This window comes from Dinoponera quadriceps, unplaced genomic scaffold, assembly GCF_001313825.1.
Source record: "Dinoponera quadriceps isolate SergipeBrazil2010 unplaced genomic scaffold, ASM131382v1 scaffold3736, whole genome shotgun sequence".
In the NCBI taxonomy this organism is placed as follows: domain Eukaryota; kingdom Metazoa; phylum Arthropoda; class Insecta; order Hymenoptera; family Formicidae; genus Dinoponera; species Dinoponera quadriceps.
Genome location: NW_014557750.1, coordinates 460,022 through 475,590, shown reverse-complemented (window position 1 = coordinate 475,590; position 15,569 = coordinate 460,022). Strand labels below are relative to the sequence as shown.

The window sequence follows — 15,569 nt, the reverse complement described above, 5'->3', positions numbered from 1 at the left end:
AAACGGTAGTTTAGCATTGTGGCGGCTCGGAGATCTGGTTGAAAAAAGATTCATGGTTCGATCGAGTGCGGAGGTGGGGGAGAGAGGGGGCAGGGGTGATGGAAATTACAAACCAGATAAAATGGAGTTTTTGTAGTAATGATAATATATATATATATAATGTGTTTTCCCAGAATCATCAAATGTCCTTAACATGATAGATTCTCTGAAATATTTTAAGACTAAAATTTACATATAAAAATAAAGCTACACAGTAAAAAATTTGATGTTAAAAAGGGTCCATTGAAATTTTGTGTTACTTTAACGTTACTTCAATACAAATGTGCTAAAATGTACATAAACACGTGTTAAAAAATACATAAAATTTCAATGTGCCGTTTTTAGCACAAAATTTCGCACTGTGTACAGTAATTTTTAAATTAGTAAACGAACATATATACAGACACACAATATGCGCGCGTTATTAGGCTAATTACTATTTTACGGAAAAAAAAATCTCAGTTTGCGTAATTAAATAAGCACCGGGCTAAAATTCGTCGAAAAATTTTCGTCGACGAGAAAATGATATCTCTGTTACTGTCAAAATGCGTAACATCCGCAGCTACGCGTCAAAATAAGCAACGATCGTATCGAGATCAAAATTTCAGGGTAGCCAATCATCATCGTGCATCAGTAAAAGACGAAAGTTTCAACGCTTCGATACATTCGATATATTTGATAACCCGCTTTTTTTAAAGGGGATAAGCGATTAATGTTGACTAATCGTATGGTTGAGATTTTTCGCGTTCAAATATGGCAACGTAGACATTGATAATGATGTTATCATGATGAAACGAATTTTTCGAAAATGCAAAAGATAAAATAAGTTATATACCAAATAAATATTGTGTGCAATATAATAATAATCTACGGCAAATGTGATCAAAATTCATATCCTACTACGCGGGAATATGTAAGACGATTTCCAAATCATAAAATACGAAAGAATGTAAATTACTTTTGACACTACACATTCTCTTTATAAAAATTATATTTATACAAAACTTTTCTCAAAAGAATCCGTTTTCATCATGATAGCACTTTTAATATCGTTCATGCTGCCATACATAAGCGCGAGTCAGCCGTACAATTATAGTCAACTTTAATCGCTTATAATTTAAAAATTATCGTAGTCTCACCATTGTGATAGTTGAACTTACGTTTTCAAATGTTCTAAAAAAATGTTCAGAACATACGGTGGTTCTGGAATATCCTATATAAATAAAAGAGAGAGAGATAACGAAACGTACGCAGGGCGCGAGATACGTACACATCACGTTGAGATAAAACGGCGAGCTCTCGCCGTCGCCCTCGGTGTTGTATCCCACGCACGTGTAATTGCCGGCGCTCTTGCGATCGACCCCCTGCAGCACCAGGCTCTGGTTGCTGATTATGATGCCTTGCGTGATGTTATGATGGAGCGCCTTGCCCTGGAGAAGAAACACAGTAATTGGCGCTTCCTCGCCGGTAGATTGAACCCGTCAGCCTCGCCGGGGCGCGAAGATTATTATCCTGCGTACGTAAGCCGATGGCGGTGAACGCACATGCCTGTGTGTATTATGTGTATGTGTGTGTGTGTATGTGTATACGAATCCAAGAACCTCTCTAGTAGTTTCTATCTTCATCGCTCGTGACAAGAGAGAGAGAGAGAGAGAGGGGGGAAACGGAGGGAGCAGCAAACGAGGGGTTGCTTAGGATGACGAAAGTTATTATAAAAGTTTGATGCCTCGGAGCGCCCAAGTTTGTATTCGGTCTTAACGCGGAGTCTCGTTCTCGCGTGCCGCGAGCGAGCGAGTGAGCGCAGATATAATCGAGCTTGTTAATCGCCGAGAGGCCAATCTGTTTACGACCCTGGAATTTTAGAACTTACCACGCTAGTCATAGGTATGATTCGCTCGCGTGCTCTCTGAAATCGGTTGATTGATCAATTGCTCGTCCGGTCGCGGAGACGAATGAGGACACTTTCGTGAGAGAGAACGTTTGAAACGGAGGGAAACGTATTGGATATTTTTTCTAAATGCATACCCAAGTAGCACGTAAATGTTCGAGGAACGTTCGCTTTACGTTCACTTGGTTTGGTTATATTCAAACAAAGTGGGAACGTTCGAAGAACATACGTTTTAGAACCTTTAATACTCTTCGTCCTAAGCCCGAATATAGATCGAGGTAGCGCGCAGACAACTGCCGAAGCCCGAGTATAACTCGGGCCTGGCTATTTAATCCCATACGTTCTGCTGTCGACTTATTCTCGGGTTTCGGTCGTTCCAAATGTTTCATAGAACATCGGATATCTATCCCCCTTTTTTTAAAGTGCTTTTTTCACACTTAAAATCATCTTTAAGGCCAAGGCTTCAAAGTGTTAATATATATATATATATATCTTACGTAGCAAAAGTGTCACAGTATCACAATTATGCTGCTCTGTTACATATTAATGTTGTTAATATATTAATATATTAATATCTTTTAGCAATTAATATTTTTGTTTTAATAATTTGTTATAAATAGACGTAATCAAACTTCAAGATGTATATATTTTAATTAAGAAATGGATTTGTAACAGAGCAACATAATTGTGATACTGCGACACTTTTGCTACGTAAGATATATATTAAAAATATATATATTGATTGTAATGTAGGATCATTGTATTGTATGATTAGTGTTATATAATCATTAGGAATATCAAAAATAATCATTAGAGAAAAACAAGACAAACTCGATCCATAAAGCCATAATTAATTATTAGTCTAGATATGCCACTGCACGATGTACTAAAGGTAGTCAAAAAGTATGAAATTAATATAATTTTTGACGATTTCAATGTCAAGGTTAGACGTGGAGCGGTTGAAGGAGTAGTGAGAAATTTCGGTCTCGGTAACAGAAATGACCGAGGAGACATGCTTATCCAATATATAATTATATATCAATATATAATTTCCTATTCTAATATTAGGTGGTTGCATATGAAACCACCCGCTGGCAATAGATGGCGTTTGGTAGACTGTTTCTTCGAATTGAAAGTTGGCAATACACATGATGACAAGTCTATAGAGTCCCGCCAAAACGTCATAAGTGACATTTGTGCGACGCGTTAACATCATCTATTTTGATTGTGTTTACAATGGCAAGATTTGTCCCAAATAAATCACATTTGTGGGAAGTTATGCTCCATTATTTCCTGGTAAAGAAATCTTCCGCAAAAACACATCACTTGCTAGAGGAAGTGTATGCCGAACATATTCCATCGAGTACAACGTGCAAAGAGTGGTTTTGCCGCTTCCAAAGTGGTGATTTCTCTATGGACAGCAAGGACCGCGGAAGACCATTCAAAAAATTTGAGGACACGGAAACTGCTGCTAAAACCGGCACAAACCACCACTGGGGATCGTTACCGACTGCAACTAATTCGTTTGAAGCGAGCTTTGCACGAGAAGAGGCCGGAATGGGAGAATCGCCATGACAGTGGATTTTGCAGCACGACAACGCCAGGCCGCATATTGCTCAACCAGTCAAGAAGTACTTAGAACGAGTGAACTGGGAAATCTTACCTCCCACCCACTATATTCCCTAGACATCGTTTCCTCCGATTACCATTTGTTCCGGTCGATGTAGTCAGCGCTTACGACACAGCACTTCACCTCGTACGAAAGAGTCAAAAAATGGCTGGATGACTAGATTGCCTCCAAAAAACCTGAATTCTTCCTACATGGAATCCGATTGTCGGCCGAAAGATGGGCCAAGATTATCTGTTCCGATGGACAATATTTTGAATAAACCAGTTTGTCGATTTGCTACCAAACCATTATCTTTCCTTTCGCTCAAAAATGGGCGGTTTTATATGCAACCACCTAATAATTTCTTATAAGTGTCATAGGTATATCGGTTTTGGGTTTTAGTTTCTAAAAGCGTTAGTCCTGAAACATCTTAAAAAATAATTATTTATAAAAAAATATATAATAATTTTCATGAGACTATTATATATATTTGATAAAGAAATGTCGCTGGTTTGCATTCATGCATATAAATTTTGTATTCATGTATGTAAATTTTAATTTTATACTTTCATCAGAGCTCGAAGAGGGCTTTAGAACTTAGAAACAAAACGATATGTCGGTTGTAATGTTTTTCCTTTATTAGCGTACACGGATCGAATTTTATATATTTTTTATTTATCAGATTATAATCATCTAACTACCAAAATCAACAATTTTCGTGTAAATTCTTAAATGATATTAGGCTCTTAACTAGATGGCTAAAGTCAAATATTGAAGATAGGAAGAAAGGAAGAAAGAAAGAAAAGAAAAGTATCACGACATTCAAAAGATCTTTTGGAGATATTCTTCGGTCAAACTGAATGTTGCGTGTAATTGTAAGAGCTGTAGGTTCTCGCGTTATAGCTAAGAGCTATGGCCGTTCCAAGCCGGTTGCACATGGTATTCCGCGAGATAAAGTTAGCTCGCTAAACAGTATTCTCAAGTAAATTAAGTTTAAACGCGGAGTTTTGTCACCCCGACGTAGTGGCGACTATTTAATTCGTATCCTGGGATTCTCTCGGTGGTTAACACCTTTTTGCATAACACCGAAACAGCCGCCGCGCTCGTGTGAGTCGCGCGTTTCTTACTTCGAGATAACACATTATCTGATCCAGGCTTGATTTTCACCGATTATTTTGACACTCAATTTCATCACAGTTTGAATCGTCAAAGATATATAAGATGAATAAATAGGACTCATCATGTATATACAGTAAAAAATGTTGTGTAACGGCCAACTAAAATTTGTGTGTTACTTTAACAAGATGAATATGTTAAAAAATAATGTGTTAACAAGGTGAATATATTAACCCTTTGCACTCGAAGTTCTTTTTTCATTCATATTACCAGCAACTCGAAGCAATTTCAGTGGAAAGATCATATTCACATATAAGTAAATGATATGCGCATTAAAAGAAAAGTTATTGTTGTATGTTATTGTTTTTTAAATTTTGTTAATTTATTAATAGTTGTTAATAGTTTGTTTTAAGTTTGAAGACAAATTTTAAATGGCTCCGCTCTGGAGCCCTCGAGTGCAAAGGGTTAATTTAACATATATTTGTATACTCTTTAACATATTTCCATGTTAAAGTAACACAAGAATTTCAATGGGCTGTTATTTACACAAAATTATTTACAGTATATTTACCATATTGTTAACTCGTTTCACCTCGACTCTTTATCCGTTTCGTTCGACTGCTTATTGAATATATATTTAATTTATCACATGCAATTTGTTACATTTTATATGTAGATTAATGAGCGGGGCAATTTAACATCGGTTATTGCTGACTACAATTAGCAGTCAACGCGATAATTACACTTTACTAAGTTTAGTTTTCGGATTAAAGCTGCGTTCCTTTTGGATTCGCGTTTCTCCAACGTTTCGTGAACATTTTAGTTCTCTTCATTAGGGAGAAAAGCAACATGCATCAGCATCAGTATCAGATTGTTTCTTTCCCTAATTAAGCAAAATGAAATATTTATGAAAAGTTGGAAATAAATTCACGAAAAACGTAACTTCAACTCGGAAGCCAAATCTAACATTTCTCTACACCGCGAAAACATCAAATATCATAATTAATACGTGCGCTGCCAGGATTTATTTGTAAAACTCTTTTCACAAATTATGTCGTATTTTTTATTTTTTGCCGTAACTGTATAAAACATGCAGAGTTTAATAATATAAATATAGAAAAATGTTTTACTATCGCACATACGTGAACGTATTAACACTTTACCGTCTGAAAGTTTATTAATAGTCTTGTTTTAGTACAATTTGAACACTTTTCTCAATGCAGTTTTCAACGTGGCCGATGTCCAACAGAATTTATTTTTGAATAATTCTCAGAACTTAAGATTTCTGGTCCCTCGCTGCAGTTTGATGATGTCAAAAGTGAGAAAACATATATCCAAAACTCTTGCGAAATAGTGAAACTAAAAGAAATAAATAGCCGTAGGGTTAATATGGCATGCAACTTTCCTTCTTAGGTTATCCTCTTTCACGATTTGATCACGATTTGGTTAATTTTACGGAATATTTTGTTATTTATTGATTATTAAAATAAACATTTTCAGAATATTTTATACATATGCTCACATAATAGATCGTAAGTATCATTTAATGGACGTATCTTTTTATTTCAATGCATTTCTCAAGAACTTTGGGCATACGTTTTCTCGCTTCTGACATAATTAATCAAAATGGCTGAGGCGAAAAAACAAGAGCCTTAAGAGGATGTTAAAGACGATGACAAACTTGAAAAGCATCGATAACGTAGAGGTGATTCTCCAAATATTATGTTACATAAATACAATTATATTATTCTTTTTGTATTTCTGTACATATAGATCTTGCGTAAATGTAAGTGAAAGCTATATAAATGTGAATGCGATGAATATGTGCTTTGCTGTTTTACCATATCTAACAAAAGATCTAAGATATATAACAACTTTTCTGTAAACTTTTCGTGTCCTTTTAGGCTTCTAAATTCGATTGAGAAAGTTCCTTTATCTCATTGCAGCATAAACACGTTCGGTATATACAACTTGAATGATTTCTGTGTCAACTAAAGATTTACTGTTACTGACAACTAGAGATGCCAATTTTGAAATTTTTAGTCGCTTCCGTCGCACATTGAATAATGCTCTAATTCATTTTCGCAAGTACTTTCAATGTGTAAAAGCATTTGTAATCTTCTTTCTCTGTAGAGAAAGTGTTCAAATCTTGTTGAATTACCAAGTAGGAAAATAGAGAGTAGGATGATGATATGCTAATTTTTCTAAGCTAATAACAAATAACGAGTTAGCATCCAACTTATTAAAGATATCAAATAATAATAAATAATCCTTCAAAATATATATATTAGGCTCTTATGATATAATAGGTAGTAAATATGTTTGTTGTCTACTGCTTCTCGCATTGTTGACTCCTTCGAAAACATTCACGAAGTTCGTTATTGTTGACTATCGCTGTCTTTATAATCGGCAGCGGCTCTCGATAACATGAGCTGGTTTTTGACTTTCAACGGAGCTAGACTATATCTGATCACACACAAGACACCGCTCGCAATTGATCCTTTTTAAATAAACCAGCAAAATTAATAAAGAGTTCGTTAATCGGCGCCTGTATCATCATCCTCGCAACCAGGAAATTAAGCTAGAGGTTCTACTTCGTTTGCATCAATCGTGGACTTCCCGAGGCTACACGCAAGATCATCAACAAAAGTTTTACACAGGGAGAGAAGGTAAAAAGAGTGTGTATTATAATACTATTATTTTTTATTTCTCTTGCAATATTTTTTTAAACAGATAATAAATATAGCGACTATGTAAGATAATGAATATCATATGTAGGTAAGATGATGAATTCGTACAATTTGTTTTATTTAAAAAATTATGTAATTATAAATAATATATATAAATAATTGTTCTTATTTCCGTTCTCCTAGATTTTATTTTCTTTAAGTTTTACACTCACATTTTCTTTAAGATTTACAATGACACAAATCATATTTTTTGTTCATAAATAATAATTTTATTGCTATTTGTATTTTTATTTGCTCGTGTTATACAGACATAATAACAAAATATGATATAAAATATGAGTTATTTCTTGTACAAAAAATTTATTTTTAACCTTCGTCATTTTACCCACTAACAAAAGTCATCTTACCACATATAGGAGCAAAATGACGAAATTGACACTTCACTAAAGAAGATAAATTAAACAAAATTCTAATTTATTTATAAACTGTTTTTATTTTATTTATAAATTTATTTATAAATTGTTTGTTTTATGCAGATAATTGGCAAGGTTTTGAAAATGATCATTATTTTTACGTTATTACGAAAATGGTGAAAAATTGACAAATCTTAAGGTCGTCATCTTATCCTTCTCCCTGCGGTGTCGGTAGAAAATGTTAAACTTTCTCATAGCAATTCTTGAAATCCGCGAGTGTATGTACATGTGTATGTGTGCGCCTATTGAACATGTCCTCTGTGTAACGTCGCGATCGAACGTTGAAAATGCCGTGGAGCATCGTCTTTAGAAAATAAGGTAGAATCCGACTTACCTGATGCCGCCACTCCACTTTATAAACCGGCGGCTCGGCCTGTATGAGACAGTCGAAGTAGACATCCGTGCCCTCGCGTATCGCGTTCGGATTCAGCGACGTGCCGAGCTGGATCTGCGTCTCCGGCGTGTCTGCGAATCACGACCTTCGGATAAACCGTCAAAATCGACCGGATTGCCGCGCGTCTGAATAAATAAGGAAAGAGGGTCTTCGGGCGAGACACACGCGCGCGCACGCTTCTCCCCCGACATGGGGAGTCGACATCCGGACGGCGGCATCGTCGTCGTTTATGAGCTTACATTGTATCTGGAGCACCCAGCCGTCCTCTATCGGCGCGGTTCCCATGATTCGATTTTCAGCTTGACACGACAACTGTCTGCCGGCGTCCGCTTTCGTCGCCATGAAAGATAAAACGCTGGTGGTCGTGTTCCCATCGGCGGAAGTCTGCAACAACATTATGATAACGTTCACCGGTCTGTCGTTGTCGCCGCCGTCCCCTTCGCCTCTCCCCCCGCGCTTCCATTCTCTTTCTTTTTTTCCCCCTCATTGAAGCGCGAGCACCCAGAACCTTCGTATCGCGTCGTACCGACGACGCATTGTTCGCCCATATATTAAAAGCGTATCTATCACCGCCGGGTCCTCTCATCTCATCACCTGCGAGGGTCCGCGCGCCAAGCACAGTCGAAACTCCCGATCAATCTCTCGTTATCTCGCTCTCGCGAAGTCGCTCCGCCTATTTTCTAACTACGAAGAAGTGGCCTCTTATCCTTCAGGGTCGAACCGTCATTACGCCGGGTTTTATTGAATTATTCAAGGTCTACGTGTTATCCCCGAGGATAGATAGGTGAGTGGATGGGTATTTCTTCGAGTCTCTGCGGGTTTATGCGATCGTGTTGGTGCGCGCGGTAAATACAGAAAGAAATAAAATTAAACTCCATTTAAAAATGGCAGGTTTAAACTCGGTGGAAACATTGTAAACTATTCTAGTAGAAATTGAATCTTGCTGGTGTCTGGCAACGAGGTAATGAATTTGTGTCTAACGTCGTTACTAGCCAATAATGTAACGCTCACTTCTCCTGGTGAATCGATAATGGCTGAGTAAATAAGTTAACTGAGGGTTAAACAAAAGAAATTAACGGTATAAAATGAAAAATTTTAATTAATTGCCAGGCAACGATGTAACGTTCACATCTGCTTTCTCAAAATTTTTATAAATTTTTTTATAAATTCTTATAAATTTTTATAGAATAATATACCTTCAATTATGATTTGCTACCTTATTTTTAAATATTTGTGGCGAGTATATAGTAGTTAAATTAAAGTATTACAGTATATTTTAGGACAGACAGCGTATCTACTTTATCGTATTTGATATATAATGGCTATACAACGATTGCATCACAAAACTGTACATTTTAGTGAATAATCAGCCACTAATAAACTAGTAACGAGTTAGAAAATTTAATTTAGCCTATACTGGCTAACACTCCTAACTTTTGAGTCAGGCCGATTAGATACATTTTTATTCGAGTAATAGATTTGTACCTTTAAACTTAATATTATTGTGAGGCGGGCATCATATCATATGAAGCGAAATTCACGGACGGAGAGACTGTTGAAAAAGTTGTATAGCGTTAGCAACATAGTTAAACCTTCAAGTAACCACAAGGTTTTTCGTAGGCTTTCGCCAAATTTAATATTTCGGTATTGCGGACTTCAGTCAACGCGTAAAGCTCTCTATTCTATTCGAGGTATAATCATACTTCTGATTAAAATATATTAACTGTTTTTTATTAAGTTTCGAATAATAGTTTATAAGTTTTTAATAACTTTTAATGCAAGAAGTGGAAACAGCTATTTTAATGTATTTTTGGATGCTGAATTTGAATTTGTCATCAGAAAAATTTATTGGGTTAAGTTGTTTAGATATACTGGCAGCACTATATTTGATGACCATCGGATTTCAAGTGTAAAACTTAAAGAGCGTATATTTATTGAAAAGTTCAAGTAAGAAAATTGCTTGATGACAAAGACTTTTTGGCATACTTATCGGCAAATGAAACTGAGCAATTCTTTTAAAAGGGAGGTAAATATGTTTGAAATTTCGAAAAAATCGGTTTTCAGTTTATTACATTTTCTGATAGAGCGAATTTTTAGATGTATTTTCTCGTTTACCAAATTGAAGAATTCGAAAAATTGAGTTTAAGAGAGTAGAAAATATGAACCGATGTGCGGGCAGTTTGAAGATCGGCGGCATAAAATTGCACGCTGCGACACGCAATTTGCAATTGATAGGAAATGAAACAAAGAAAAATGCAGTAAAGTCGACCTTTGAAGTTCTGTTTGAGGATAACTTGTTATTTAGATGCATCTATAGACATAATAAGAATAGACCGAGCATGAGGCGCGAGAACTGAAGATCAGATAGAAAGAGACGGACAATAGATGCCGTGTAGCTTTCTCTCTCTAATGAGGAAAGAGCGGGAGAAAGAGGGGTAAGAAAGAGTGAACAGATTGAATATTCGTTCACATATCAGAAAAAGTTATACAGTAATGAGAAGATTAGTGATGCGTAAACGATTGAGTATTCAGCTGTCTGCTTACTCTTTTACCCCTCTTTCTCTCCACTCTTTTCTCATTAGAGAGAGCTATACGACACCTATTGTCCGTCTTTTTCTATCTGATCTTCACTACTAGAGGACTTGCTCGATCTATTCTTACTATGTCTATGGATACATCGATCATTATAACAAAATGCTAATGAGAGTTTTCACTCAACTGTGTGAAAAATAGCTCGAAAAAATTCTTTCAACGGAGCGATATTGTCGCTATTGTTACGTATGTAGTCATAACGCTATTTAAAGACGAAGAAAAAATGATTTTTTTATTCAATGAGCGCCTTATCAATAGGAGTATATCTTACGTACCTCGTACCGCCGAAATGTACAAAATACAACGAGGACTGTCTCAACGAAACTAAAATCGATGCGCTTTCTGTAACGAAAGAAGTCAGAGTTATAAAAAAAACGAGTAATTGTTACAGCTGAACGAGAAAGTTGTTGAAGCTGAATTAGAAACCTCATTTTATAATCCAGGCCATTTTTTAACCGATGTTAGTAACATATTTCACTCTGAAAAAATGTACCAAAGCTTTAAACGAGTTTTTCTCAAAACTATATTTTCCCGCAGTTTTGCAGCAATAACTTAAAGACGAGCAAAGATATCGAGATATTTTTTTAATGAAAGAGCAATAAATTTTCTACAAAACTAACTAAACTTCAGTGAGAAAATGTTATTTATTTAAAAGTTATCGCAATAAATAGCATTATTTTCAGTGCATTTTGGTTTTATGTTGTTATTTTATTAATCATTTGTTAATCATTATCGGGTCTTTTTTCTCTTAGTTCATTATGTAGAGGAAATATTTGGAAATGCAATGCTGTTTGCCTCTTTTGAAAATATTAATCGGATTATCTGGATATTTGCAATCATTGCAAAATCAAAGTTCCGCGCGACATACATGTATATTGTGGGATGGATTCGGCAGCAGCACTTCTATTTGTTATATTATATTAAATTAAATTTTACCGATTTTTCGGGCGTTCAAACCCTTTCTATTCCTCTTAATAGCATTATACAAGATTTTCTGTGAAACGAAAAAAACGACAACTACGAACAAATTGTTGCAGAACTATTGAAAAATTATAACAAAATAGGTGCACGTGTGTCGTTAAAAATTCACTTTTTGCGTTCACATCTAGAATTTTTTTCCGAATAATTTGAATACGAGAATTAATAAATAAGGCGGACGTTTTCATTAGGATTTGATGACAATTGAGGAACGTTACCAGAAATATTAGAACGAAAATATACTGGGCGACTACTGCTGGATTGTAATACGTGAAACGGTCCAAAAATTCATATAAAAACGAAAACGCTACATATTTCTGATTTGTTTTCCAATTCCAATAAAAATGCAGTATGTACTAAAAAAATGTCTATTCTCATATCTCAAAAACCTGACCTGATACTATTTCGATGACAGATTTGAACTCGGCGACAAAAATTATCCTAGAAACAATTTTTCAAAGAAACAAAATTTTTTTAGATTTAATAAAATTGTTTTAATCAAATTTCTTTATCGAAACAATTTGTTTTTTGGAATAGAACAAATAAACAAATGTTTGATTCAATAAACAGGATTGTTTAATTTTTCAAGCAATAAATATTTTTATATCAAATATCATATTTCTTTTATATTTTCACCCAAACATTACAATGTTTGTCACAAGGAATAAATTATTTAAAAGAAATAACACAATGTCAGAAAAATATTCAAGAACTTCTTTGTTAAGTTCGATTCCTGATCGAGGTAGTATTTCTCGCAACATAAATAGAGTCAATAAATAGAGTNAAAAATTTTAATTAATAATTAATATTACTGCGATTTAAAAGATCATATGTAGAAGGCTATTATTGTGTTTTGTTTGTCAGAAAGTTCGATACGTTTCGCATACACGATGGACATTTTTATCCTCCTATTTATTATATTAATAATATAATATTATTAATACTTAATGGCAATGGAACAACCATATTTGGTTCCTCATGGCCTTATACTGATAATTTAACTTCTTTGTTATTCGTTGGAATAATATTTAATATATAATGAAATAAATTTTTTTATTGAAAACCAAATATTATTTCCTCTAAATAATATTACATTTTCTACCAAACACACACGACATGGTTTACTTCAGTAAAGATATAACATTTTCATCTTATATCTAAATAAAATGATATTTGATATTAAATTATGTTGTTTATATTAAATAAACTCAAGTTAAACGAACAAGTACATTAAATCCAAAGAAATCTTTTTTTCTGTGTATACTGTAATACAAGACTTGGTAAATTAGTGTTATTTAACGTACGATTGCAGAAATATCTCACAATATTGCCGGAGCGCGCGCGAAGAATTTCGCGAGGGATTTTCATTTAGCGTTCATGCGATATCGCATCGGCTCTTCGCCAAGAGTCGTTGTCGATGACGACGATCGATCGATTCTCTTGCTGCGGAAAAACTTATTCGAGCGCTTCGCAGACGGTTCTTTCTCTCTCTCTCTCTCTTTCTCTTTCTCTCTTTTTCCCTCCGGAGAGATCGCGCGCGCACCTCCGCGGAAAGTCGCGTCGAGAGGGTCTTTCGATTCGATTTACACCGTCGGGCCGCGCACTCAATGTAATTTGCGAGCCCAGCCGCCGCTGCGAGTCGCTCGCAGTTCCTTAAAGCGGCCGTAAAATAAGGCTGCGTCTCTCTCTCTCTCTCTCTCTCTTTTTCTCTTGCTTGGACGCTCGCCCACATGTGTGCGTATGTGTGTGTGTATGTGTGTGTGCGTATACGCGGAGGGCGTTCACCACGTGTGCGTCGCAGGTAATGGTGGTGGTATGTGAATTATCGTTATCGCGGGACCGCCGTCGCAGAGCCTCGGTAAAAGCGTCGTTAGGCGACGAATAATTTAAATCCGAATACCGCGGGCCGCGCGTCCACGGATTCGCGTTTGCAATTAAGGCGAATCGATGCTTTAATGGACGGTCGCTAGCTACTACGTCGAGTGGCCGGCTAACTGCTCTCTGTTGATACGGTCCCCGAAATTTATCTCCCGTCCGACCGATGCAATCGGAGGATCAGCTTCGGGCGCGTACGTGTGTGTGCGTATGTGTGTGTGGGTGCAAAAGCCGGACAAAGCCGCCTTTTCGGTAAATCAGTTATTTGCGAGTTAGCTTCCGGTAAATATATCGAGCCGTCGATTGATAGCGGTGAATACCGACCGGGCGAGAGTAAATAACACGTGTCGCGAGAAGAAAGAGGGCGAGCAAATTTTTTCCACGGCAGATCTCTCGCGCGATCGCGGGTCACCGTCAAAGCGCCGCGTTCGTCGTGTTATTTTTATAACGATCGATCGGAGAGCGTGTGCTGGCCCGCGAAACACACGCATGAGAATTCCACACTATTTCCACACTGCTGCCTGAGCAAATACCATTATTCACCGTCTAAAATATTGAGTGGCAAAGGAAGCGCGTGGAATTTGCATCTGCAATTTTTTTTCTCGCCCGTACATTAAAAGTTGGCGGCGCAAGGTTATTCTATATTTTTCCGTCATATTCGGCCGTCATTTCCAAGTAAAAGCGCGTAGCAAAGTTAACATTCGCCGCCGTCGCCGCTACCGTTTCCGGATTCTCGATTTTCGCAATAGAATAAATTCTACCGTTCGCGTTTGAAAGTTCGCGAGAAACTCATCCGACTTTAGCGCAGCGAACTCTCGATGAATGCGGACCCCAAGCGATATCCCCTGCTCATCTGTGCTGGTTTTGCGCATTTTTCACGTGTCATCGTATGTAGAACCGTAAATATAAATAGAGAAGTGCAACAGAGAAAGCCAGTTTTGATTGGCTGTTTCAATCACATGACATAAGCTACCCATCACAACTAAGAGTATTTCGCACAGAAAAGACGATGGATAAAATAAACCGATTTTGGCCCCCGTAGTAAAAAATAAAAACGGCACGCTTTCTTGTAATCTTGGAACTGTTGAATCTGATTTTGACTTTTTAGAAATTTTAATTTGTCGGAAAAGTATTAAAATCAGCATATGAAGCTATTAAATATATAAGATGCTATTATGAGAACGGTATTTCAATGAAAGTGTAAATCTATCATAAAATAAACAATATTAAGTGAAAATTGACTGACATATGAACAAAACACAGATTAATAAATAAAAAAGACCTTATTCGCTTCTAAAGCGGATCTTGGTGCTTAAAAATATTTTTTGTGTAAATCTTATGATTTCCAGTAATAAAATATTACAATAGTAAAATACTTTTAATAAACGGAAATCTATATATTATATATAGAAGAATACATATATATAAGAAAAAAACAAATAAACAAATATTGAGGAAAAAATAGTCTCATTTTAGTCCCAAGAATATGATTATAAAAAAATTCTACTATATAGAGTGCACGAACGTGGACTGATCAGAATATGAATCATTAAAAATGAAAGCATTATCATCATGTTTTACTACTAGCAGGAAATCACGAATGAATATGTTCGTAAAGCTCAACAATAATAATTTACAGTATTAGATAATTAATAGCTTCATATGCTGATTTTAATACATTCTCAATGAATTGAAATTTTTTAAATATCAGAATCATATTCAGCAGCTCAAAAACTACAAAAAAAAACATACCGTTTTTGTTTATTTAATATTTATTTAAAATTACCATTTTACCAACTTTCCAAAATTATCAGATAATTTATCGTAATTTATTAAGTAAGTTACCATCAGATTGGATCATTTTCACCTCTAACCGCAAGTTAATATTTTTGTTATATACTTTTAATATATTATG

General features: G+C 35.7%; 1 protein-coding gene across 1 annotated transcript in view; it reads right to left on the bottom strand.

Moving 5' to 3' along the window:
* Nucleotides 1–15,569, bottom strand: part of LOC106749443 (hemicentin-1-like) — a 410,426-nt gene that overhangs the window by 24,612 nt on the left and 370,245 nt on the right. Inside the window, exons 7-9 of the mRNA XM_014628886.1 lie at nt 8,449–8,593; nt 8,150–8,280; nt 1,310–1,469 (exon numbers count right to left, since the gene is read on the bottom strand). Of these exons, the coding sequence (XP_014484372.1) occupies nt 1,310–1,469; nt 8,150–8,280; nt 8,449–8,593 (436 nt within the window). The remainder of the gene's footprint in view (nt 1–1,309; nt 1,470–8,149; nt 8,281–8,448; nt 8,594–15,569) is intronic.